This window comes from Somniosus microcephalus, chromosome 19 (genome assembly GCF_052327205.1).
Source record: "Somniosus microcephalus isolate GS21.2 chromosome 19, FLI_Smic_1.0, whole genome shotgun sequence".
In the NCBI taxonomy this organism is placed as follows: Eukaryota; Metazoa; Chordata; class Chondrichthyes; order Squaliformes; family Somniosidae; genus Somniosus; species Somniosus microcephalus.
The window spans coordinates 33,948,206-33,973,177 of NC_141005.1; the positions used below are offsets into that span (position 1 = coordinate 33,948,206).

At 43.0% G+C, this 24,972-nt stretch overlaps 2 protein-coding genes across 15 annotated transcripts in view; one reads left to right on the plus strand and one right to left on the minus strand.

The window, feature by feature from the left end:
- rhbdd3 (rhomboid domain containing 3) overlaps nucleotides 1-20,396 on the plus strand; it is a 45,511-nt gene extending 25,115 nt beyond the window's left edge. For both annotated transcript variants that reach the window (XM_085961518.1, XM_085961519.1), the window contains exons 2-5: nucleotides 7,347-7,742; nucleotides 9,910-10,066; nucleotides 17,297-17,722; nucleotides 19,752-20,396. In XM_085961518.1, the coding sequence (XP_085817644.1) occupies nucleotides 7,347-7,742; nucleotides 9,910-10,066; nucleotides 17,297-17,722; nucleotides 19,752-19,908 (1,136 nt within the window). In that variant the 3' untranslated portion in view covers nucleotides 19,909-20,396. The remainder of the gene's footprint in view (nucleotides 1-7,346; nucleotides 7,743-9,909; nucleotides 10,067-17,296; nucleotides 17,723-19,751) is intronic.
- Nucleotides 20,397-22,192: 1,796 nt separating this feature from the next.
- Nucleotides 22,193-24,972, minus strand: part of emid1 (EMI domain containing 1) — a 418,946-nt gene continuing 416,166 nt past the window's right edge. For 12 of the 13 annotated variants that reach the window (XM_085961512.1, XM_085961514.1, XM_085961504.1 and 9 more), the window contains one exon: nucleotides 22,193-24,105. In XM_085961512.1, coding sequence (XP_085817638.1) covers nucleotides 23,975-24,105 — 131 coding nt within the window. In that variant the 3' untranslated portion in view covers nucleotides 22,193-23,974. The remainder of the gene's footprint in view (nucleotides 24,106-24,972) is intronic. The other variant, XM_085961515.1, reaches the window with a different exon arrangement.

Below are 24,972 nucleotides of genomic sequence, written 5' to 3' on the forward strand. Positions count from 1 at the left end.
AACAAGGGAAATTAGGGATAGCATAAGATCCAAGGAGAGGACATATAAATTGGCCAGAAAAAGCAATAATCCTGAGGATTGGGAGCAGTTTAGGATTCAACAAAGGAGGACAGAGGGATTAATTAGGAAGGGGAAAATAGAATATGAAAGTAAGCTTGCAGGGAACATAAAAACTGAGTGTAAAAGCTTTTCTAGATATGTGAAGAGAAAAAGATTGGTGAAGTCAAGCGTAGGTCCCTTGCAGTCAGAATCAGGGGAATTTATAATGGGGAACAAAGAAATGGCAGACCAACTATATACATATTTTGGTTCTGTCTTCACAAAGGAGGACACAAATAACCTCCCAGAGATGCCGGGGAACATAGGGTCTGATGAAAGGGTGGAACTGAAAGAAATCAGTATTTGTAGGGAAATGGTGTTCGGAAAATTGATGGGACTGAAGGCCGATAAATCCCCAGGGCCTGATAATCTACATCCTAGGGTACTTAAGGAAGTGGCCCTAGAAATAGTAGATGCATTGCTGGTCATCTTCCAGAACTATAGACTCTGGAACAGTTCTCATGGATTGGAGGGTAGCTGATGTTACCCCACTATTCAAAAAAGGTGGTAGAGAAAAAGCGGGGAATTATAGTCCAGTAAGCCTGACATCGGTAGTGGGGGAAAATGCTAGAGTCCATTATAAAAGATGTAATAGCAGAGCACTTGGAAAGCAGTGACAGGATCGGACAAAGTCAACATGGATTTACAAATGGTAAATCGTGCTTGACTAATCTACTGGAATTTTTTGAGGATGTAACTGGTAAAATAGATAAGGGCGAACCAGTGAATGTGGTGTATTTGGACTTTCAGAAGGCTTTCGATAAGGTCCCACATAAGAGATTAGCGTGCAAAATTAAGGCACATGCGATTGGGGGCAAGGTATTGACTTGGATAGAGAACTGGTTGGCAGATAGAAAGCAAAGAATTGGAATAAACGGGTCATTTTCCGAGTGGCAGGCAGTGACTAGTGGGGTACCGCAAGGATCGGTCCTAGGACCCCAGCTGTTCACAATATATATTAATGATCTGGACGAGGGAATTGGATGTAATATGTCCAGATTTGCAGACGACACAAAGCTGGGTGGGAGGGTATGCTGTGAGGAGGATGTCGGGAAACTCCAGTACGATATGGACAGGTTGGGTGATTGGGCAGAAACATGGCAAATGCACTATAATGTGGATAAATGTGAGGTTATCCACTTTGGTGGCAAAAACAGGAAGGCAGATTATTATTTGAATGGCAATAGATTGGGAGAAGGGGAAGTGCAAAGAGACCTGGGTGTTCTTGTGCACCAGTCGCTGAAGGTAAGCATGTAGGTGCAGCAGGCGGTTAAGAAGGCAAATGGTATGTTGGCCTTCGTAGCAAGAGGGTTCGAGTACAGGAACAAGGATCTCTTGCTGCAGTTGTACAGGGCCTTGGTGAGACTGCACCTTGAGTATTGTGTGCAGTTTTGGTCGCCTTATCTGAGGAAGGATGTTCTTGCCATGGAAGGAGTGCAGCGAAGATTCACCAGGCTGATACCTGGGATGGCAGGAATGACGTATGAGGAGAGATTGTGTCGATTGGGCTTATACTCACAGGAGTTTAGAAGATTGAGAGGGGATCTCATCGAAACCTATAAAATTCTGTCAGGCCTGGACAGACTAGATGCAGGAAGGATGTTTCCGATGGCAGGGGAGTCCAGGACCAGGGGTCATAGTCTAAGGAAAAGGGTTAAGCCATTTAGGACTCAGATGAGGAGGAATTTCTTCACCCAGAGAGTGGTGAACCTGTGGCATTCTCTGCCACAGAGGGCGGTGGAGGCCAGTTCATTAAATATATTCAAGAAGGAGTTGGATATATTTCTTAAGGCTAAAGGGATCAAGGGATATGGGGTGAAGGCAGGGACAGGGTACTGAATTTGGATGATCAGCCATGATCTCATTGAATGGCGGAGCAGGCTCGAGGGGCCGAATGGCCTACTCCTGCTCCTATCTTCTATGTTTCTATGTTTCCCTTTTAACGCCATCCCCAACCTCCGCATTACTGTTTGGAGGTCTATATACCACTCCCACTAACGTTTTCTGCCCCTTGGTATTTCTCAGTTCTACCCATACAGATTCCACATCATCAGAGCTAATATCCTTCCTTACAATTGTGTTAATCCCTTCTTTAACTAGTAATGCTACCTTTCCTTTTTGCCTATCTTTCCTGAATATTGAATACCCCTGGATGTTGAGTTCCCAGCCTTGGCCACCCTGGAGCCATGTTTCCGTAATCCCAATCAAATCATATTCGTTTACCTCTATTTGCGCAGCTAATGCATCCACCTTATTACGAATGCTCCTCGCATTAAGACACACAGCCTTCAGGCTTGTTTTTTTAACGCTCTTAGACCTATTAGAATTATTATTTACTGTGGCCATGTTTGATTTAAACCGTTGATTTCTTTGACTGCCACTTTTGTTTTTCTCCTTCCTATCTTTTGCTTTTATCCTTGTTTCCCTTTCCTCTGTCCCCCTGCTCAGGTTCCCAACCCCCTGCCATTTTAGTTTAAACCCTGCCCCAGAGCACTAGCAAACACTCCCCCCTGGGACATTGGTCCCGGCCCTGCCCAGGTGCAAACCATCCGGTTTGAACTGGTCCCACCTCCACCAGAACCGGTTCCGATATCCCAGGAATTTGAATCCCTCCCCCTCGCACCATTCCTCTAGCCATGTATTCATCTGAAATATCCTTTTATTTCTACTCTGACTAGCACGTGGCACTGGTAGCAATCCTGAGATTACTACCTTTTTGAGGTCCTATTTTTTAATTTACCTCTTAACTCCCTATATTCAGCTTTTAGGACCTCATCCCATTTTTTACCTATATCGTTGGTACCTATATGCACCACGACAACTGGCTGTTCACCCTTCCCTTCCAAGATGTTCTGCAGCCGCTCTGAGATATCCTTGACCCTTGCACCAGGGAGGCAACACACCATCCTGGAGTCTCGTTTGCGGTCGCAGAAACGCCTATCTATTCCCCTTACAATAGAATCCCCTATTACAGGAAACTTTGTGATATCCGGCACCGACAGGACCGAACTGTTGCCGTCCTATCAAAACTGCCGGACAAACCAGCGCTAATGTTGAAACATACGGAGCTTTTGAGCTCCGTATCTGGCAACAAACCCTGCTTCTAAACAGTCGGCCGTACCTTGCAAGCGTCTCTGTAGCTTAGCAACAACTTCAGCGAGACCTTGCAGAGCCTGAGAGGTTTTTTTTCTTCTCGTTGCTTTTTTTTCACCAAACGAAACGGCTCCTGATTTTTGCCGGTGGATCGAGCATTCCGGACAGTTAACCTCCGGATAAACCAAAGTTTCCTGTACTATAGCTCTACCCCTCTTTTTCCTCCCGTCCTGTGCAGCAGAGCCACCCCTGGTGCCAGGAAGTTGGCTGCTGCTGCCTTCCTCTGATAAGCCATCCCCCCCAACAGTATTCAAAGTGGTGTATCTGTTTGAGAGGGGGATGTCCACAGGGGACCCCTGCACTACCTGTCTGTGCCTAGTACTCTGTCTGTTTGTCACCCATTCCCTTTCTGCCTGTCCAACCTTTGCCTGCGGTGTGACCAACCGATCAAAGGTGATATCCACGACGTCCTCAGCCTCGCGAATGGTCCAGTATGTATCCAATTGCAGCTCCAGCGCCGCAATGCGGTCTGCCAGTAGCTGCAGCTGGATACATTTCCTGCGCACATAGTTATCAGGGACACAGGAAGTGTCCCTCAGTTCCCACATAGCGCAGGAGGAGCATACCACGGCACCGGGCTGTCCTGCCATGACTTACCCTTTAATTAATTGCAATTAAATTAAATCAAATCAATCCCACCAATTACACTACAGTTAAATGGTATATTTAAGGGCCCTGGTTTATAAACAGTCCCCGCTACACCAGAGACTTTAGAAACTATAAACCACAGAGTTAAAGTTTAAAAAGAGAGAAATACTCCCCAACCAATCACTTACCTGCTTTCTGGTGACGTCACACTTCGATTACTTTTTACTTCTCTCCCTCTCTGAGATTGGAGATTAGTACGCCTACCTGGTCTCTGGCGCTTTTTTATATCACTGCTCCGCCGCCGAGATTCCTCCCGCTGCCGCTCTCTGGGAAGGCTCGAGGGGCCGAATGACCTACTCCTGCTCCTATCTTCTATGTTTAGTCCCACCCCCCCCCCCCCCGCCCTTTCCCCGTAGCCCTGCAAATTTCATTCCTTCAAATACTTATCCAACTCCCTTTTGAAAGCTGTGATTGAATCTGCCTCCACCACCCTTTTCAGGCAGTGCATTCCAGATCCTAACCACTCGCTGCGTAAAAATAGTTTTTTCTTACGTCATCTTTGGTTCTTTTGCCAATCACCTTAAATCTGTGTCCTCTGGTTCTCGAACCTTCTGCCAATGGGAACAGTTTCCCTCTATCTGCTCTGTCCAGACCCCTCATGATTTTCAACACCTATCAAATCTCCTCTCAATCTTCTCTGCTCCAAGGAGAACAACCCCAGCTTCTCCAGTCTATCAACATAACTGAAGTCCCTCATTCCTGGAACCATTCTTGTAAATCTTTTCTGCACCCTCTCTAAGGCCTTCACATCCTTCCTAAAGTGTGGTGCCCAGAATTGGACACAGTACTCCAGTTGGGGCCGAACCAGTGTTTTATACAGGTGGTTCATAATTTCCACACTTTTGTACTCTATACCTCTATTTATGAAGCCCAGGATCCCGTAAGCCTTTTTAACTGCTTTCTGAACCTGCCCTACCACCTTCAACGATTTGTGCACACATCTCTGTTTCGTGCACCCCCTTCAGGATTGTACCATGTAGTTTATCTGTCCTCTACTCATTCTTTCTACCAAAATGTATCACTTCACACTTTTCTGCGTTAAATTTCATCTGCCACGTGTCTGCCCATTTCACCAGCCTGTCTGTCTTCCTGAAGTCTATCACTCTCCTCCTCACTGTTCACTATACTTCCAAGTTTTGTGTCTCCTCTGCAAATTTTGAAATTGTGTGTACACCCACGTCCAAGTCATTAATATATATCAAGAAAAGCAGTGGTCCTAGAACTGACCCCTGGGGAACACCACTGTATACCTTCCTCCAGTCCGAAAAACAACCGTTCACCACTACTCTCTGTTTCCTGTAACTTAGCCAATTCCGTATCCATGCTGCCACTGTCCCTTTTATTCCATGGGCTTCAACGTTGCTGGCAAGCCTATTACTGTATGTGGCACTTTGTTAAACACCTTTTGAAAATCCATGTACACCACGTCAACTGCATTGCCCTCATCAACCCTCTCTGTTACCTCCTCAAAGAACTCAATCAATTTAGTTAAACACGATTTGCCTTTAACAAATCTGTGCTGGCTTTCCTTAATTAATCCACACTTGTCCAAGTGACTGTTAATTTTGTCCCTGATTACTGTATCTAAAAGCTTCCCCACCACCGAGGTCAAACTGACTAGCCTGTAGTTGCTGGGTTTATCTTTACACCCTTTTTTGAACAATGGTATAACATTTGCAATTCTCCAGTCCTCTGGCACCACCCCCGTATCTAAGGAGGATTGGAATATTATGGCCAGTACCTCCGTGATCTCCCTCAATTCCCTCAGCATCCCATCCGCTCCTGGTGATTTACCTACTTTAAGTTCAGCCAGCCTTTCTACTACCTCCTCTTTATCAGTTTTTATCCTACCAAGTATCTCCACTGCCTCCTCCTTTACTATGTCTATGGCAGCATCCTCTTCCTTGGTGGAGACAGATGCAAAGTACTCGTTTAGTACCTCAGCCATGCCCTCTGCTTCCATGCATAGGTCTCCTTTTTGGTCCCTAATCGGCCCCACCCCTCCTCTTACTACCCTTTTACTATTTATATGCCTATAGAAGACTTTTGGATTACCTTTCATGTTGGCTGCCATTCTATTCTTATACCCTCTTTTTGCCCCTTATTTTCTTTTTCACTTTTCTGACCTTTCTATAGAGCCAGATTCTCAGATGTATTTGCAAACTGACATCTGTCATACGCACTCTTTTTTTGCTTCATCATATTCTCTATCTCTGTCATCATCCAGGGAGCCCTGACTAGTTACATAACAAACATATCCTGAAGCCTCTCCATTGAAGTTTTGTAACATTTACAGAATAGTTACTTAACTGCCCTGCAACCACTAACATTTCAGAGCAAAACAATAAAGAAAAAAACAAAGTTCAGCAAAAAAAAATGCAAATTTAAGTATCCTGGTGACTCTATTGGCTGTGATGTACCACACAAACTTCCTCCCAGAAGGAAGGTCCCAGATTCAATCTCTGGACTTTGCTGAGTTAGCTGACCTCAGACAGATGGAAGTTGGGTTAATACAATTGGTCTCAGCATTTCTGGGTTGGCGAGGAGAAAATTGGCCAAGGTTCCCAGTCCTGATCAATATCCAACAATGCTTGCTGGATAGTGTGAATGTTGGGCGGAGTCTGGATTGAGCTTGGCATTTGGACCTCTTGTTGGGAATCTGGAGGCCACCACTGAACCATTCCCAGCAAGCAGTCAGTGCTTTTTGGATGGGAGAAAAATGGTGGGGGGTGGGGGGGAAGGAAATTCTGTATCGCTGAATTGTAACAGTAACTGGATGCAAGTATGGCATTTCAAAAAAGATTCTCCCCTATCTGACTTTCACAAATGTGGTTTCAATGCTGGTTTATTGTTCTGTGGGTGATGACAACCTTCTGGGCTTTCCTCCAAATGGCTGTTCTTCCTGTTTAAGCCTAGTAATGTTGGTAAGCTTTTTATTTGGGGGTCACCACAGCTGATCTTGATCCTGCCTTTACCTACACATGTTCACGTTCCACCAGGGAAAGGTCCTGGGGGCCACCAAGTAGTGGTGAGAGCCCTGGCCAATGTTATCCTCTTGTCTCAGGGACACGAAGGCCAGTTGTGCCTCCCCCACCAGTACTCTGCCTGAGAAGTGCAAGTTCAGGATAGACCAGACACTCAACCTATGTGTGTCCTTCAGCACTGCATCAGGCAATGTTTTTGCTGCCTGGGCTGAACTTAAAACTGGGCACATTAATGATAATCCGCTTTTGTGGACTGTTTAGGAAAGAATTATGGTAGTATGTTGGTACCAGTGACAAATACCATATCTAACAGTGTCTGGCCATTGCCATTCTGTTTACAATCACGATTTTCTGTATATATATAATTTATAATACATAATTTGGAAATGTGCTGCAGTATTAGTAGTTTGCCTCATTAGCAGAAGTAAATTAACTATCTTCTATTCTGTTTCATTCCAACAGTGTACCGTTTACTGAGCTACTGTTTTTCCCATGGCAATATCTTTACTTTGCTCATCAACGTTGCCTTGTTAGTTGTCCTGGGTAGCCGTCTGGAGCAGCGGTTGGGCACCATTCGATACCTCTACCTCTCGGTCCTTTTTGCTGTTTTATCTGCACTCCTTTATCTACTTTTGAGCAAACTACTAAGCCTTGATGAAACACCAGTGTGTGGTTTCACAACTGTTCAATTTGCTATGGTGACACTAAGCTGCCATAGTTCTGAAGTGAAAAGGACCGTCACTGTAGCTGGAATTAGTACAGCAGCTGTACCTTGGATACTTCTCCCAGTTGCCTACCTTGTTATCTCGGGTTCATCCGTACTTCTCCATATCTGTGGAGTTATTGTTGGGCTGATCTGTATCCTTTCTGATAGTTGCAGTACAGTAGGTTAAAACTCTGGTTAGCTCTCCGGCGGGCTCGGTTAGTAAAGACAGAGACGTATACTCAACAGGTTCCAGGTTGGACTCCTAGTCAGCGTTTTAAAAATTATATGCAGCAAATGTGGACATTTGTTTCAACCGAAATGTTTTAATGGCAATTGTTAAATGCACTGAAGATATAGACTATCCTATGATCCAGGGGGATAGGCAGCAATTCAGAATTGTACAAACATTTCTCCCACCCCTCCTGAACCTACTGCTATGAGCCTTTGTAGGAGGGTTTGGGACATTGTCTGTGGAATATTTAGAATTTCACATTAAAAATGGTACATTCTGGTTAATTTCAAAATTGATAGATATTTAATCTATAAACATCTATAGGAAACATAAATGACTTTTTTTTAAAATCCCAATTGAATAAACCAAGCAGATCCTCCCTTTCCAAAGCTGAATGAGCAAGCACTCTGCCCAGTACCCAGAGATGCACTTTGTTCCTTTCCCTGACACTCTTCACACTGCTGATACTTGCTCCAACTCCTTCCTAATGCTGTTGCTTTGCTCCAAGTATGGAGTGCGTGTCCCTCACCATGGCAGGACTTCCCAATCCAACAAAACCTATCATGAGATCACAGGATAATGGACAAAGGCGGCCATTCAGCCCATCTTAATTCACCCATCCAAAAGCATCTTAAAAATCTCCTTGCCCAATTGTTTTTTTTAACTGATTCCAGGGTTTCTGCCTCTACTATCCGATCTGGAAGTTTAGTCCACACATTGATCACTCTTTTGTGTGAAGAAGAATTTTCCGATATCAGTCATAAAATTGCCCTTCGCTAGTTCAAAAATTCCAACCTGCTGTCCACAGCACAGAGTGTCATCCTAGACCAAAGCAACAGTATCGGGTAACAGATGAAATTAGGACTCGGAATGAGATGTGTAGCAGGGAAAGGGGCGGCCGTGATCTGACAAGATCCCTTGGGTCTGGAAATCAGCTGTTGCCGCATGACAACTGATTTTGCTGCCTCAAGAGTAGACAGTTTGTACACCTGCCTACCCTGCTGATTATATCAGTGTCAGCTGTGGCTCAGTTGGGAGCACACTCGCCTCTGAGCCAGAAGGTTGTGGGTTCAAGTCCCACTCCAGGGACTTGAGCACATAAAGCTAGGCTGACACTCTAGTGTAGTGTTGAGGGAGTGCTGCACTGTCGGAGGTGCCATCTTTTGGAAGAGAGGTTAAACCGAGGCCCCATCTGCTCTCAGGTGGACATAAAAATCCCATGGCACTATTTCGAAGAGGACAGGCGAGTTATCCAACATAACTAAAACAGATTATCTGGTCATTATCACATTGCTGTTTGTGAGACCTTGCTGTGCGCAAATTGGCTGCCGCATTTCCCACATTACAACAGTGACTCCACTTCAAAAGTACTTCATTGGCTGTAAAGTGCTTTGAGACGTCCGGTGGTCGTGAAAGACGCTATATAAATGCAAGTCTTTCTTGAGAGCTTTTCTGTCTCATTACTAGCTGCACTCTTTACAATCCCCTTAATATGGCCGAAGTATTAAATTGAAAAGTCTGTATGTTAGATATTACTGCCATACTTTTGGAAGTTAGTCTGGGATTTGATATGAACATCTAGTTGTATGATTATATACAAAAAACAATTATTCTACATTTTTCCACTGAGAAATAAAATAAAAAGGAAACATTTGATATTTCAGCTAATACATGAAATGTTAATAATGTGGTATTACGGCCATAGGTGTCTCAACGTAACACATTGCTAACTGTATTTGAAGAGTGCTTCTAGTTGCAATGTATTGCACCCTGTGTGAATTTTCAGGTGAGATGTAGAGGAATTGTGATCAACCCCATGGGATAAAACATGTTATCAAATTACCTGTTATTATAAATCTTTGCTCCTCTAAAGTACATTTTTCTTTAATTATGTGCATTGGTTAATAAAAATCTTTGTTTTGGCTGTTCCACTCGGTGGGTATTTTAAAATCCATGGAATGCAGTCATTCTCATGAGCTCAGAAATATATTCATGCAAATAAGAGATGTAAATTTGGATATTCAGAATCTGCAACACCTACACACTGTCTTGCTGCTTTGAATGTCCTTGACACTATATTTATTCAGATAGCTATAGATTTTTCTTATTCCTGGAGTTGTCAGAATCAGTGATAGAACCTATTGAAAGACTGGCTATCTGTAGATTCCTGCAACTTAGCTCCTGGATTCCATTTATCTTCTCTCCAGCGCAATATCATCTTCCTGTTAGAAGTAACATTGAGAGGTGAGCAGAATATTTTGAATTAGTTATTTAGGACTTTCTGTCCATATAATATACAGTAAAAATGTGTGTAAGTAATTTTTATGTACAAGTTTCTCTCTTCCCCACTTTAAGGTTACCGGTTTGTTAGAATACCCATATGTTAAAGTACAATATTGAATAGTACTTTACTTTGCAGCACATTTTATTTTGTAATTTTTAAGACTGAGATTCACTTTTATATTTAAGCTATATTACCCCTGCATTATTTTTGGCAGAGAAGGTGGCTGGGCAAATTGATCCCAGCCCCTTGCTAATGCTTTTCAAACAGGCTGCAGGCAGTTCTACAAGAATGGCTGTCTCTCAGATTTCTCCCTTGGAAGACACATCCGGTGGCTTTTTAGAACAACATGCCCGAGATTGGGAACCCTTTGGCACAGTTTTGACCCACACCAATTTCCCCTGCAACTCTCCTATAGGTCTTGGTGGCTTGCTGCAGTATGGTTCTGTGGGTGCTAGGTGCCCTCTGATAGCTTGCCTGTGAATATGAGAAGGTGATTCAACCCCACTCGTGTCCATACCTTTTGTCTCTTCGGCTGAAATCATCTAACTCAATAAAGACTGGGCATCAGTCTTGGGGTGGATGTACTCACAGAGCCATTGGTGGAACCTCTGCATGGCTATCTTTGGAAAAACTGCACGCACAGTACAGTACCTTTTTTGTTATGGTGGGTTCTTCTTCCAGGCACTGTAGCCAGTACAGCGGCTCCTGACTGTTATCATGCTATTTTACTGTGGAATAAGGTAAAGTTACTGCCGTTTTCAATTATTTTACATCGTATGTCTTGTTTATAGCTGCTGCTGTTTCTTCTTCACACTGACACTACAACACGACTGATTCCAAAGCTGCATTCATTGCAAAACACAAAACCACAAGACAATGACAGTACAGAATTTTGCTAGCTAGATATTCTGCTTACAGAAAGAAAATCAGTAAAGAATGGAGTGGTGTGTAAGTTGCTCTCCCATAAATAACTGGATAATATAAATGTTTCACCTGCTGAAATTTTTTAATACATAGTAGAAATCTATATACATCAGGATAAGATTGATTCCCTACACATTTTACCATCCATCTTGTTCCTATTTGTGGCTTCTTGTATACAAAATGGCTCCCGTGTTTGCCCGCCTATTACCAGCCACTGCAAAGTAATTCATTGTATCTGAAACATTTTTGATATCTTTCTGACAGATAGATAAAGGGCCATATAAATGCAACTCTTACTATTAGTTCTAATTCGGTATCATTCATTTTTATGTCCAGTTTGAGTTAATTATTCTATGATTTAAAAAAAGACAACTTTTTAAACTTGTAAAATTGAACATTTTTGTAAAAGAAGTAGTGCTGAAAACGACTGCTGTTTGGCAGCACCATGTGTAGATAAATAGATCCACAAATCTTACATGGAATTAGCTGCTGAATTTACAAATCAGATTAAGAGAACAAATTGCAAGCCAGAATATGCTGACATGGCAGGGTCACAAAACAGTAACTTTATTTGAATGTTTGTCAGTTTTCAGCTAAACCATTAGGTGGGGTATCCCACCATGGTTTAAAGCTGCTGATTGCGTTCACCCTGGTTTGTGGCTTGGTGCTGCTCCGCCAAGCAGTGAAGCAGAGTATGTTTATCTGCTCTTCTTAGAAAGACTTATCCTCACTTACAATAGATAAAAATAGTTTGTGCAGAGGTAATTGTAAGCGACACCACAGTAGTTCAATACATTATTGTGGTATACTTTAGCCAATTTCTAATTCCCCGAGCACATATAAAGCAGTGGGACAAAGAGCTGACTCGTGCCCCCAGATTCCTCCAGTTAACAATTGCCTGCAGCCAATTTAGAATTCTACACACTTCATACAAACGCTGCCCCCTCTCCCCTGATGCTCATGAGGGCCAAGGAGGAGAAATTTTGAATTTTTACATTAAAAGGGGCATTCTGGGTTATGTTAAACACTTTTTCTTGCTTCACAATTGATAGATTTGTAAAATAAAAAATAGCAAAGATTTGGGTTTATCCACTGTCAACAGATGAGCCTGATGATCTCTTCTCCAAAAATTACCTTAACAATTACTCTTCCTCCTCCACAGTGCCACTCCACTCCCCCCTGCAGAGACACTTCCTGCTTCTCCAACAGTTCACGAGCACTCTACACTTCTTAAACTACAATTAGGATGACACTGGGTTACGTCATCAACCCAAATAAAAATAATCTAACGAACACACCCCCTTTTTAAAGGGGCACAAACAAAAAACACCCAAATCATAAATAAAATAAACTTATCAAATTAAACAAGTATGTTATTTTCTGTGTAGACGATGCACTCCGGCGCCCACGGGTTGCGGAAGACCTCAAGCGTACCGCCGGACAGTGTGTGCTCCTTCACCAGGGCCACCCGGGTGCGGACGTAGCCGTGGAGAAGGGGCAGGCAGCCAGAGTGAACAACTCCACCGGCTGCGGCTAACCTGGACCTGTGGGTGGCCACCTTGGGCAGGCACAGGAGCAGACCCACGAGGAGGTCCTTCCTGCTCCCGCACTCGGTGGCCAAAGATCAGGAGCGTGTGACAAGAGTACTCTTGTCTCATTTGCTGTGCTCTTTACTGCCAGTCCTGGCTGTAGTTCCTACCCGATGTTGTTGCTTTGTTCCTGGATATGGACTGTGCGCTGCGGGTGAATTTCTGCCTGCAGCACACAGTCCGTATCCAGGGCACAGAATTTGGTCCTGGAACAGAGCAGCAGAATCAGGTATGAACTGCACTGAGAAGAGAATCGATAAATGAAGTGCACCGATATTCTACACAGGGGGGCGCATCCCCGCAGCTGCAGCACAAACTTTCACTTGCTGCTTCCGGGGACTAAAAAATGTATGTGTTTGCATATGCCTGACTGCACCACTGTTTTGGGAATCACTGGAATGCAAATTTAACATGTGCATTTGAACACTTAGCACTAATTCTGGTTGTCTGATTGTGTGAATAAAGATTTAATTGTGGGGAGCTTCACAGATGAGTCTGATCCTGTACTTAGCTGTCACTTTTCTAGCAGAGGGACACTGGATAACAATGAGAAGCAGAACCTTGGCTGACTGTTTTTCTATCTGCCTCTCCAGTCCAGGATGCTGAGACCAATTCTAGCATCCTAACTGAGATCTGACAACTTGGTAAAGACTATGGAGTGACCCTGGGCTCTTTGTGGTCTGTATAGATCAGTACCACACTGGGCAGCAGATGTAGCTATTAAGTGATTGAGAGAACTTGCAGTTGCATTTTAGAATAAAATATTTAGAATCATACACAGGCCATTCAGCCCATTGTGCCTGTGCCAGTTCTGAAAGAGCTATATAGTAGTCCCACTCCCCTGCTCTTTCCCCATAGTCCTGCAACATTTTCTGTTTCAAATATATATCTAGTTCCCTTTTGAAAGTTACTATTGAACCTGCTTCCACCACCCTTTAAGGCAGTGTATTCCAGATCATAACTCGTGTAAAAAAAATTCTCATCTCATCTCTCTGGTTCTTTCACCAATTACCTTCTGGTTACCGACCCTTCTGCCAGTGGAAACAGTTTCTCCTTATTTGTTCTGTCAAAACCCTTCCTAATTTTGAACACCTCTATTAAATCTCCCATTGACCTTCTCTGCTCCAAGGAGAACAATCCCAGCTTCACTAGTCTCTCCATATAACTGAAGTCCCTTATCCCTGGTACCATTCTACTAAATCTCCTCTGGACCCTCTCCAGGTCTGGACATCCTTCCTAAAATGTGGTGCCCAGAATTCGACAGAATACTCCAGCTGAGGCCTAACCGGGAAAAGTTCAGTATCGCCCAGCTTGGGGCGCCATTATTGGCCGTGCGCAAAGTTTAGCGCCTGGCGCTAATTATTGCCTCCGACGGCAAACTTGGCTTTTATCGCCCCATGAGGTGATGGAGCGCTAAATCAGGCGCTTCACACCTCTTAAGGCGCAAAGGCTGAGGAGCGAGGCGCTACATCAGAGCGCTGGCGAAGCAATGAAGGGCAAATCAAAATGAACCTGCAAAGTGCTGCTCAGTACCCAAAACTCCTTCACACAGCGTTGAATCTCTCCAGAAGTCTCTCTCTCTCTCTCAGAATGCGTGGTGCAAAAATGTCACCAACAAAAAAAGGCAGGAAGCGGTCGCCTTTAAATAGCGCTCCCCCAGTCCCTTTCCGAATGCAAAATGCTCCCCTCAACCTGTTGTTGCTAGCGGCAAGTGGTACGGCAGGGGGCGCCACTCAATATCCGGTCCGGGGCGTTGCGCACTTGACTGACGTCACGATCTGCCGGCGCAGGAGATCGTGGCGGTAGTATTTAGCGCCGCCGCAAAATGTCTAGTTAATTTCACGAGCGGCGCAAACAACTGAATTCTTAAGGCGTTAACGGGAGGCACAAACAACTGAATTTTTCCCCCTTAGCATAACTTCCTTGCTTTTGTACGCTATGGCTTTATTTAGAAAGCCAAGGATCCCAAATGCTTTTTTAACAGCCTTCTCAACTTGTCCTATCACCTTCAAAGATTTGTGTATGTGAACTCCCAGGTCTATCTGTGCCTGCACCCCCTTCAAAACTGTGCCATTTAGTTTATATTGCCTCTCCTCATTCTTTTTACCAAACGCGTCTCTGTGTCGAATTTCATCTGGCATGTCTCTGTCCATTTCACCAGTCTGTCTATGTTCTCCTGAAGGCTGCTGCTATCCTCCTCACTGTTTACTATATTTCCCAGTTTTGTCTCATCTGGAAACTTGGAAAATATGTCTCTTATACCCAAGTCCAGATCATTAATATATATCAAACAGAGCAGTGGTCCTAAGACCGATCCCCAGGGGACACCACTCTATATTTCCCTCCAGTCTGAAAAACAATTCCTCCGCCTGGCTGAACTTGTTCTCGCATTGAACAACTTCTCCTTTAACTCCACTCATTTCCTCCAAATTAAAGGTGGTGCCATGGGTACCCGCATGGGTCCTAGCTATGCCTGCCTTTTCATGGGCTATGTGGAACAATCTTTGTTCCAGTCCTACTCGGGTCCCCTCCCTCACCTCTTTTTCCGATACATTGATGACTGTATCGGTGCCGTTTCCTGCTCTCGCCCCGAACTTGACAATTTCATTCACTTTGCCTCCAATTTCCACCCTTCCCTCGCCTTCACATGGTCCATCTCTGACTCTTCCCTTCCCTTCCTCGACTTCTCCATCTCTGGGGATAGGTTATCGACCAATATTCACTACAAGCCCACTGACTCCCACAGCTACCTGGACTACACTTCCTCCCACCCCGCTTCCTGTAAGGACTCTATTCCATTCTCCCAGTTTCTCCGTCTCCGCTGTATCTGCTCCGACGATGCCACCTTCCACACCAGTGCTTCAGACATGTCTTCCTTTTTCCGCAACTGAGGATTCCCCTCTATCGTGGTTGACACTGCCCTCGACCGTGTCCATTCTATCTCCCGCACTTCTGCCCTCACCCCTGCCCCTCCCTCCCGGAATCACGATAGGGTTCCCCTTGTCCTCACCTTTCACCCCACCAGCCTCCACATTCAACGGATCATCCTCCGGCATTTCCGCTACCTCCAAAGTGATCCCACCACCAAACATATCTTCCCCTCCCCTCCCCTTTCAGCATTCCGTAGGGACCGCTCCCTCCGAGACACCCTAGTCCACTCCTCTATCACCCCAAACAGCCCTTCCCCTTCGCCTGGCACCTTCCCGTGCAAGCGGAGATGTAACACCTGCCCCTATACCTCCCCCCCTTCCCACTGACCAGGGCCCCAAACACCCCTTCCAGGTGAAACAGCGATTTACTTGTACTTCTCGCAATCTAGTATACTGTATTCGCTGCTCACGATGCGGTCTCCTCTACATTGGGGAGACCAAACGCAGATTGGGTGACCGCTTTGCAGAACACCTCCGTTCAGTCCGTAAGGGTGACCCCGAGCTTCCGGTCGCCTGTCATTTTAATTCACCGCTCCATTCCCACTCGGACCTCACCGTCCTTGGCCTCTTGTATTAGAACATAAGAACATAAGAAGTAGGAGCAGGAGTAGGCCATACGGCCCCTCGGGCCTGCTCCGCCATTCAATAGGATCATGGCTGATCCGAATCTAGACTCACGTCCACTTCCCTGCCCTCTCCCCGTAACCTCTAATTCCCTTATCTGCTAGGAAACTGTCTATCTCCATTTTAAATGTATTTAATGTTGCAGCTTCCACAGCTCTCTGGGGTAGCAAATTCCATAGATTTACTACCCTCTGAGTGAAAAAGTTTCTCATCTCAGTTTTGAAAGCGCAGCCCCTTATTCTTAGATTATGCCCCCTAGTTCTAGTCTCACCCATCAGTGGAAACATCCTCCCCGCATCCACCCGATCAAGCCCCCTCACAATCTTATATCCACGGAAGCTCAATGTAAACTCGAGGAACAGCACTTCATCTTCCGATTAGGCACTCTGCAGCCTTCCGGACTCGATATCGAGTTCAACAATTTCAGACCATAACCTCGGCCCCTATTACATTTTTTCTTGTAATTTTTCCACTCCTTCCCCCCCCCCCCCCTTTTTGTTTCTCTCTCACACCTGGCAGCTAGCCCTTGCCCTGCCAGTACACTTTACACCTAATCTCAGCCTATTACCATCTCGTCTAGCTTCGAATACCTTTTATTGTCTCTTTTACTCCTTTTGTTTCTTTCACTTCTTTTGTCCAATCGCAGCCCTACCTTCGATCTATTTTCTTTTCTTTCCAGTTTTGAAGAAGGGTTCGACCCAAAACGTCAACTCAAATTTCTCTCCACGGATGTTGCCTGACCTGCTGAGTTTTTCCAGCATTTTCTGTTGTTATTTTGGATTTCCAGCATCCGCAGTATTTTGCTATCGTAATTGTTTATTATTTCTCTGCTTTCTGTCTCTTGGCCAGTTTTATATCCACGCTGCCACTGCCCCTTTAACCCTATGGGCTTCAATTTTGCTAACAAGGTTAATAGAAACCATGTCATTATTTAAAGTCCTCTAATTTATCCAAGAGTTAATAGAGATGCACCCAATATTCCCCGTGAACCTCCTGAATTATTCTACCTTTAATCTTTAGGTTTGAGCTGTGAATTATTACTAATTATTTCAGCTTTGGTTCTGCCATCATGGATATTTTCAAAAAGATTGTATCATGCTCCATGTTACATGCACATTTGCAGGTTCCATTCTGTGCCAGAGGCCTACCAAACTCGTGCATCCTCACTGGCGCATTTAACAGCCACCGCTGACCATTTTACGATGAGAGAAAGCAACAGCTACAATATTGAAACGGATTCTCAGTGGACCGCAACCTCCAACCAGACATTGCCTCCTTCACAGCCTCACACTGGATCAACGCATACCAATTACTTACAAGCAGACCCAGACAACCCATATGGTTCTACATATCCTAGACAGCTGGATCCCAGCTATCACCTTTCTGAATTTTATCACGTGAATCCAGATGATATTTATGCTGCTGCTGCTCGTGGCCTTCTCACAGATGAGGACCTTTTTCATGCTGGTGTTATTGCCTCCTTACAAGAATCTGGAATGGACCAGAACAGTAAAGTAGAAGTACCTAAATCTTCAGTGTCTTCTCTCCGGTAAGAAGATTATTAGGCACTCAGTAAATACTATTTACAGAAATATTTTTAAAAATCATAAGTTCAGGCTGGGTTAGCAAGGAGTCAAGTTCAGTTACCAGCAGTTACTATTGTCAAGCCCTGAAGTCACATGTCCACAGAAAAGTTTTCCATTTGATCTCAACAGACAAGCTTCCAAAAGTAGTTAGAATCACATTTAAAATGGTGTTTGTTTAAAAGAATGTGTTCATTTGGTTCTATTCATGTGCAGGTTTTACGTGTTTATGGTCATGATTGTAAATCCCAAGCTCATAAACAACCAGTGCCTTTCAATTTTTTCTGCGTGGGGGACCACTGTGTCGGCTACCCAAAGGAAACCAGTGCGACAGCACAATATCCAGCAACAGAAATAATCTGGGGGGTGGGGCACCCCAAGGGCCCACAGATCTATACACCAAACAGCTTCTGCTTACGAGACAGAACACTTCATTTAATTGTTTCCTATAGGCATTATTTGAGTGTTTTATCCAGATTAAAAATTAGTTTCAAATGGGTGTGTTTTTTTTATTCCCAGCTAACAGGGTTTTCTCACAGGTTGACAATTTCACAGTGCTTGCTGCAAACTCAGAACTATATTTGGAAATTAGAGGTTAGGTATCTTTTAAATTGTTCATTCTCTTAATTTAGAGTACATGGCTATTTAAACACAAAACATTTCTTAGGTATTTGTTCATGACAATCCATATTTATAATTGGTACTCGTGCCATAGCCTGGAATCTGTATGCACGTCCACATGTGTAGATAGACTGGAGCGGTTTCTTTGTTTGGCAGCTCGCAGTGGGGTGACTTTGTTATACATTACTCTACTTTTACATACCAATGCAGCAACTTGCATTTATAGAGCATCTTTAACGTAGAAAATATCCGAAGGTGCCTCACAGAGGAGCAGTGGATACTGAGCAGTAATAGAAGAGTTAGAGGAGGTGATTAAAAGCAAGATCGAAAAGGAAGGTTCTGAGGAAACTTTTGAAGGTGAGGACAGAGGTAGCAAGGCAGAGGAGTTTAGGGAGGGAGCTCTTGAGAGTAAGTAAAGGCGGCTTGAGGTTTGCCCACTGGGACTGCTGAAGAGTTCTGGCTGCAGGCTGGAGTTGGAGCCCACTGGCTTCCTTGCCATCCTCTATTATCAGTGTCATCTCCCTCATCATGCTGAAGGTCTTCGTCCTTTGGTACAGCAAACCGGTATCAATGGGACACTTTGTGGACTGTTTTGCAAGAAGCCACCAGACTGGTCCAGGCAGCAGAATTGTTGCATGAGGACCCCAATGGTCTTCTCAATGAGGGCGTTAGTCCAGCCACAGATCTAATTGTAGTGCAGTTTGGTCACTGAGCATAGCTCATGAATCCTCTCGAGCCTAAGTGCGTTAGCGGATAGCCCTTGTCCCCAAGCAGCCAGCCTCTCACTTGCTGTATAGGGCCATGAGTATATTGTGTGGGGGGGGGGGGTTAGTAAATTTAACTTTAGGCGCTGGTGTAAAGTGGGCAATATTGAATTATCCACCCATTATATATAACTGATTTTCCTGTCCATGGAAGGGAAATCCAGGTGGAGTGCATCATGGGCCACCAATTCGATATCGGCCATTTTACACGATCGCCCAAAGTTAAAATTACCCCCAAAATAACAACAGAAAATGCTGGAAAAACTCAGCAGGCCAGGCAACATCCGTGGATGTAGAAGGGTTTCGACCCGAAACGTTGACTCTCTCTCTCCACGGATGTTGCCTGGCCTGCTGAGTTTTCTAGAATTTTCTGTTATTTTGAATTTCCAGCATCCGCAGTATTTTGCTATCGTTAAAATTACCCCCATTGTGTCCATGTAATGCGCTACCTAGTCGATGAAATCTACATGTTGGAAAATGATTGCCACTTTCTCATTGGATTTTACCAGTAGAATTATAATTAGGATATCATTTTCACATGTACTGCACATAATCCTATATGCAATAAAAATTGCTTTCTTAATGTTTGCTTTCATTGTCCCTCTCTCAGACTACAGCAATTAGAACGGATGGGCTTTTCAACTGAAAAATCTGTTTTAGCATTGGCTGCTTCGGGAAAGGTGGAGAGTGCCGTCAACCTCCTAGTGGAAGACCAAGTTGGAGAGGATGCTGTTGTGACAGCAAAGGCGAAAACGACATCCAAGTGACTGTCATTGGTATTGTTCAACAATGCCCCCTGCAGGAGCAAATGTCATTACAGGTGCCTGAAAGCAGATTCAAATACAGCCATTCTATGCTACTTCTGTGTGGGTCACAAAAATGAAACTTTTAACACAGTTCAGTCCAATTTTGTAGATTTGCATCTATGTACCACTAAAATTGTTACTTAAATTTCCATGCCCAGTGGTCATTTTTCAATAATATATTTCAGTAATGGTCACTGATATTTATATATGTTGAAAGACATACTGGGCAGGCGGATATGGTTTTGATGTTTTGAAATCTGTTTCCCGTATGTCTGAGTCAAGTCAGAAATGTTTGGCATGAGGTTGAATGGTGCCTACACAGTAATTAATTAAAGTGAAATATATATTTCTAAAGCATTTCTGTAATAGCTAGGCACTAAATCTCGCTGTAAGTTTGGAATCATTTGAAATGTCCTTGAGATTGTGAATAAATATTACAATGAATGAAAGCTGGTTCCTACAAAAATACGACAGCTTAAACCTGGACAAATTAGGTGAAAGTGAACTTTAAAAAACAATGCAAATGACAGTGGTAGGATATAGCAGCTTCAATCTAAAGAAATTACACAATGTGTTGAAAATGTAGTCTTTTAATTTAACTTTTTGCCAAATTTTCAAATGTTTCCTCTGCTCACCACTGTAACATTTTGCTGCAAATAACACAGTTTTTAGTAATTAAATTAATGAATAGCATTAAATATTGTTCCTTTTAACTGGTTATGAAGAGAGAGAGATGGATAACAAGGTTCAACCTGGGAAGAGGCTGTTATAGCCCTTTACTGGCTGCTTGATTTTTCTGACTTTAGAATTTGGTTTTGGTCAGTCGGATGTCTGACTTGCACAGCCAGCCCGTCACCATACTTAAGAATTTCCAAACATAGTTATTGAAAAATCTATAGAAGTAGAGTTTCTGTTTGCCTGATATGATGGAGGGCACACTCTCCCCATAGGAACACACACCAATTTCTGAAATCTAGAGAGTTTACAAATTGACGAGAGTAAAGTCTTCGGAATTCCCAAGTATGCAGGTGTATTACTGGAGTTCAACCAGTTAAAACCATGCAGCTTACCAGCATTGGGTGACAATAAGCTTCTCACTGCTGTCTAGGACCTATTAGGCTTGGAGCTAGCTGGAGCTGAGTGGAGGAGTCACGGCTGCCATCGACAGATCTACTCCTTCAGATCCCATTAATAGGCCAGGCCCCCTGGGTCAGTCACCAAAGTTCCCTGCAGTAAAGCGGACATGCCTGGTCCATGTATCAGATTGTAGTCTCCCTTAAGGGTTAACTTGGTTCCTATTTTTCATTTCCAGGTGTCATCTTGGAGCCAACTTGACACCAAAAAGACCGTACCTCCCTTTGCATTCCCCACCACCCACTCCAAGACGACAGTCACTAGTTGGTTAATAACAACTAGTTGGTTAATGTTCCAATAGCATAATAGAATTTGATACTTCATGAAGTAAAAAGTACCATGGGACATAAAAGCTGATCAATAATTTAAAATACATAAAATAATCGTACTAATGACATGGACTGCAAAAACTGAGCTCTGCTAAATATTCCAAGTTCTTGTTTTGTAAGAAATGGCACTTGGGATTTATACATTATTTTAGACATTTGATGCTGATAACTGGGAGTGAGCTTAGTGGTCGCATTCCCACCTCTTGAGTCAGAAGGTGAAGAGTTCGAACCCCACTCCAGAAAGCTGGTCTCTACTGGGTTAACATCCAGTGGGTTACTCACGACCAGACGGAGTGGCCACTGGCTCAGTGGTAGTATTCCTGCCCCTGAAGGGTTGGGTTTGAGTCCCACTCCAGACAGCCCCAGCAAGCAGAGAACAGAACTCTGAATACTGGATTGACATCCAGTGGGGATACTTGTGTCCGATGGGTGCGGGTGCCTCCTCCCTATCGTAAAGGGTTGGTGAGGCTCTTTAGCCTTGGTTGCAGCCTATCCAGGAGAAGGTACAAACTGAAGGTAAAAACTGAGGAAGGCAATGGAAAACCACTCTTCCCTAGAAAGTGGCTCAAGAATCTCACGTGGGAGACTCGAGTGATGACGTGCCCTGGGGCAGAACACAATGGATGGGAGTTTGTGAGGGGGACTTACTGCAGTTAGTCAATTTGAATATGCAAATTACATGTAACCAATGCGACTTATAAAATAAATCTTTCGGTTTATACAGCGATAAAGTATCACAAAAAAAATTTTCAATTCAAAGAAAAGCATCAAAAGAAAAAAGGTCAAAAGACTTAATTTACCTTTTAATGAATATTTTTGACACGCTTCTCATAGTTGGTATAAAACAGTGCTCTGTACATGGAAATAAGTACGCCCTTTAAGACTGTATATGAAAACACAGTTGCACCAATAGTTGTACATTGTAAATATACTGAATAAGTGAATACTTTTGCTAGCAACCTGCATTAAAAGCCCATAGTCAAGATACAGAATCTGTGGATAAACAAATAGCAAACCAAAACAGAAACATGTTGCCTTAATTATGAAATTAAACACTGCACACTGAGCACCATTAAGACACATATAGATCTGTTACAGCCCCAAATGGCCGCCATTGAAATGCTACCTTCAAGTACAAATTCAGAGACATATGTACATAAATACTTATGGTACATTTTCATGCTTTGATGGTGAAATGTCCTATTTATTTTGATCTAGAATTTGAAGTAGCAGTCCTCTGTTCTCTAGTGAGTATTAATTGGATGTGCAATTAATCCACATTTTTTGCTGATTTGCTAGCTATTTTAACTATGCCCTTTAGAACTAAAAAATACACAACTTCTAATAAGATAAAAAATGTTTTAGGAATTACTGGTACGTAATGTTCAAATGTAATAGGAAAAGGCAGTGTTCCTTGCCATTAATATTTTGAGTAACACATGGATCATTTCAATATTCCACCAAACAAAATTTCTAAATTATATGTAATCTGATCAGAGGAAAACAAGTCTAATGGCTCACCTAAAAAAGATTTCCTTTACTATCCCTTATTGCTGTTACCAGAAATGTAACAGAGTATCAGCAAAATATAATTTAAAGAGACAGGATCCCATTTGTTAAACTCCTCCCAACATTCTTTTCAGTTCTAAAGCATTTATTAAAATGCAAACTGATGACGGCTTTCATTCACAAATATCCAATGGGGGGGGGGCTCTAAAACTGAATTATACGATGTAACTACACTATTTGCAAAGTAACAAGTATGTATTCCTTGACCTGATAAAGACACCTGCTAAAAATGAGAGAAAAATGAAAACTACAAATCTCTGTTATTGTTCCTTCCCTTTGATCTAAAATTGTTTACATTTTAACTGAGTAATCATTAGTGGCAAAACTACTTTTAATCAAAAATAAAAGTAAAAGCACCCTGAGCACACAGAAATTGTTGAATGATCCCATTCCAATTTATGAATCTAACAAAGTGTCAATAATCTGTCATAAAAATGAGCAGGTGTTCATTTTGGAGAGAACTATATGGAAGGAGGTGACCAAGGGACAGTGTCTCATTAAGCAATTAATTTTTCCATGTAATGAAACTAATTTATCTTTTTGAAATACGTAATGTAAACTGATGGCAATAGTATGATTATACAGCATTTTAGAAAAATTAATCTACTTGTGATAGAAAGTAAATGCAAAGTAAACATTTTCACAAACACAGGAGAGGAAACACCAGTGGCTGCCTTAAGAAATATTCACCAGAGGCTACGTTTATGAAAAGAAAACACAGAATAGTCATCAGATGGTGAAACATTTTGTGATATCTATACCATATCTCTGAGATTCCCATTTAAGAAAGCAGCCTAGAACGCAAGTCATTTTCAGTACGAAGAGAGGAAAATGGCCGCAGTTGGACGAGGCAAATCAAGTTAGTCCACTGATGTATTACACATAGGACAAATATATGCTTTATGAACAGTTCCAGTGGTTTGGTAATCTGCTTAACCCAGTTTACCACATATTGCAGGAAGGCACCACATTGTTGACATTTACATTGTCCTTAATCATTTCTCTTCAGTTTTATGTGCAAGCCTGTGTGAGATAATCTTGTAGGCCGCAAAGCTTCCTCGCTTGCCTCTGAAGAAATTTGGAGGTACAGTCGCGTAAGGATCTACTCCAGATCCATGATCAGGTTCTGTTACGACAAAGACAACATAGTAAATTCAGTTGGGCAGAAACTTAAAGGAGATTTCACTATACTGTAAGAGAGCTGTTATAAAATAGGAATCCATAAATGTGGATAAAGGTGGCAAATAAGTAACAATAAATGAGGTTAATGTCATCATGAGTTGATTTGTTGAAACTCAGCTTTACATTTTCAATTCACCCATAGCATCATCTGATGGAGTCATTTGGGGAAGAGCAGTAGTTTGGAGAATGGAATTTGAATTGTACATTTAGGATATTGACCGTTGGAGCATAGCATTTTATTAAGAGTTATTTAGTTGCCAGAATTTGAAAAGCATAGCCTGGAAATGACTGAGCAATTTTACTATATGTATGCATTAATGTATAACATTTCTCTCTCTCTGCTATTTTAATGATTCTGCTCTTCAATATAAATGGGTTAACATTCCAGTAAAATAGCAGAGAGAAATTTGATATGAATACATAAACCATTCCTATAGTAACAGCACTCATGATAATTTTCACATTATGGCCGGAATTTTGCCGGCGCTCAGAGTGCGGGTTTGGAGGCGAGTCCGCTGTCAAAATCAAAAAGATAGACAGCGGGTCGGTATCCCGCTGTAAACCCGCCTCCTTGTCAGTTTCCCAAGTGTCGGGTCCGTCATCCCTGAACTGACCCGACACCAAGCGGCGGGTCAACCAATTTAGATACTTAAAAGTTGTTAACAAGGTAGTTAAGCACGATTTCACCATGTACTTACCATTTTACCAGCTTTTCCACGGGTTTCCCGGAGCACGGGGATCACGTCAGGTAAGTAGGTCGGGTGTTGTGTCAGCATGGAATGATTTACTAACCTGACAGCTGCAAATGGTC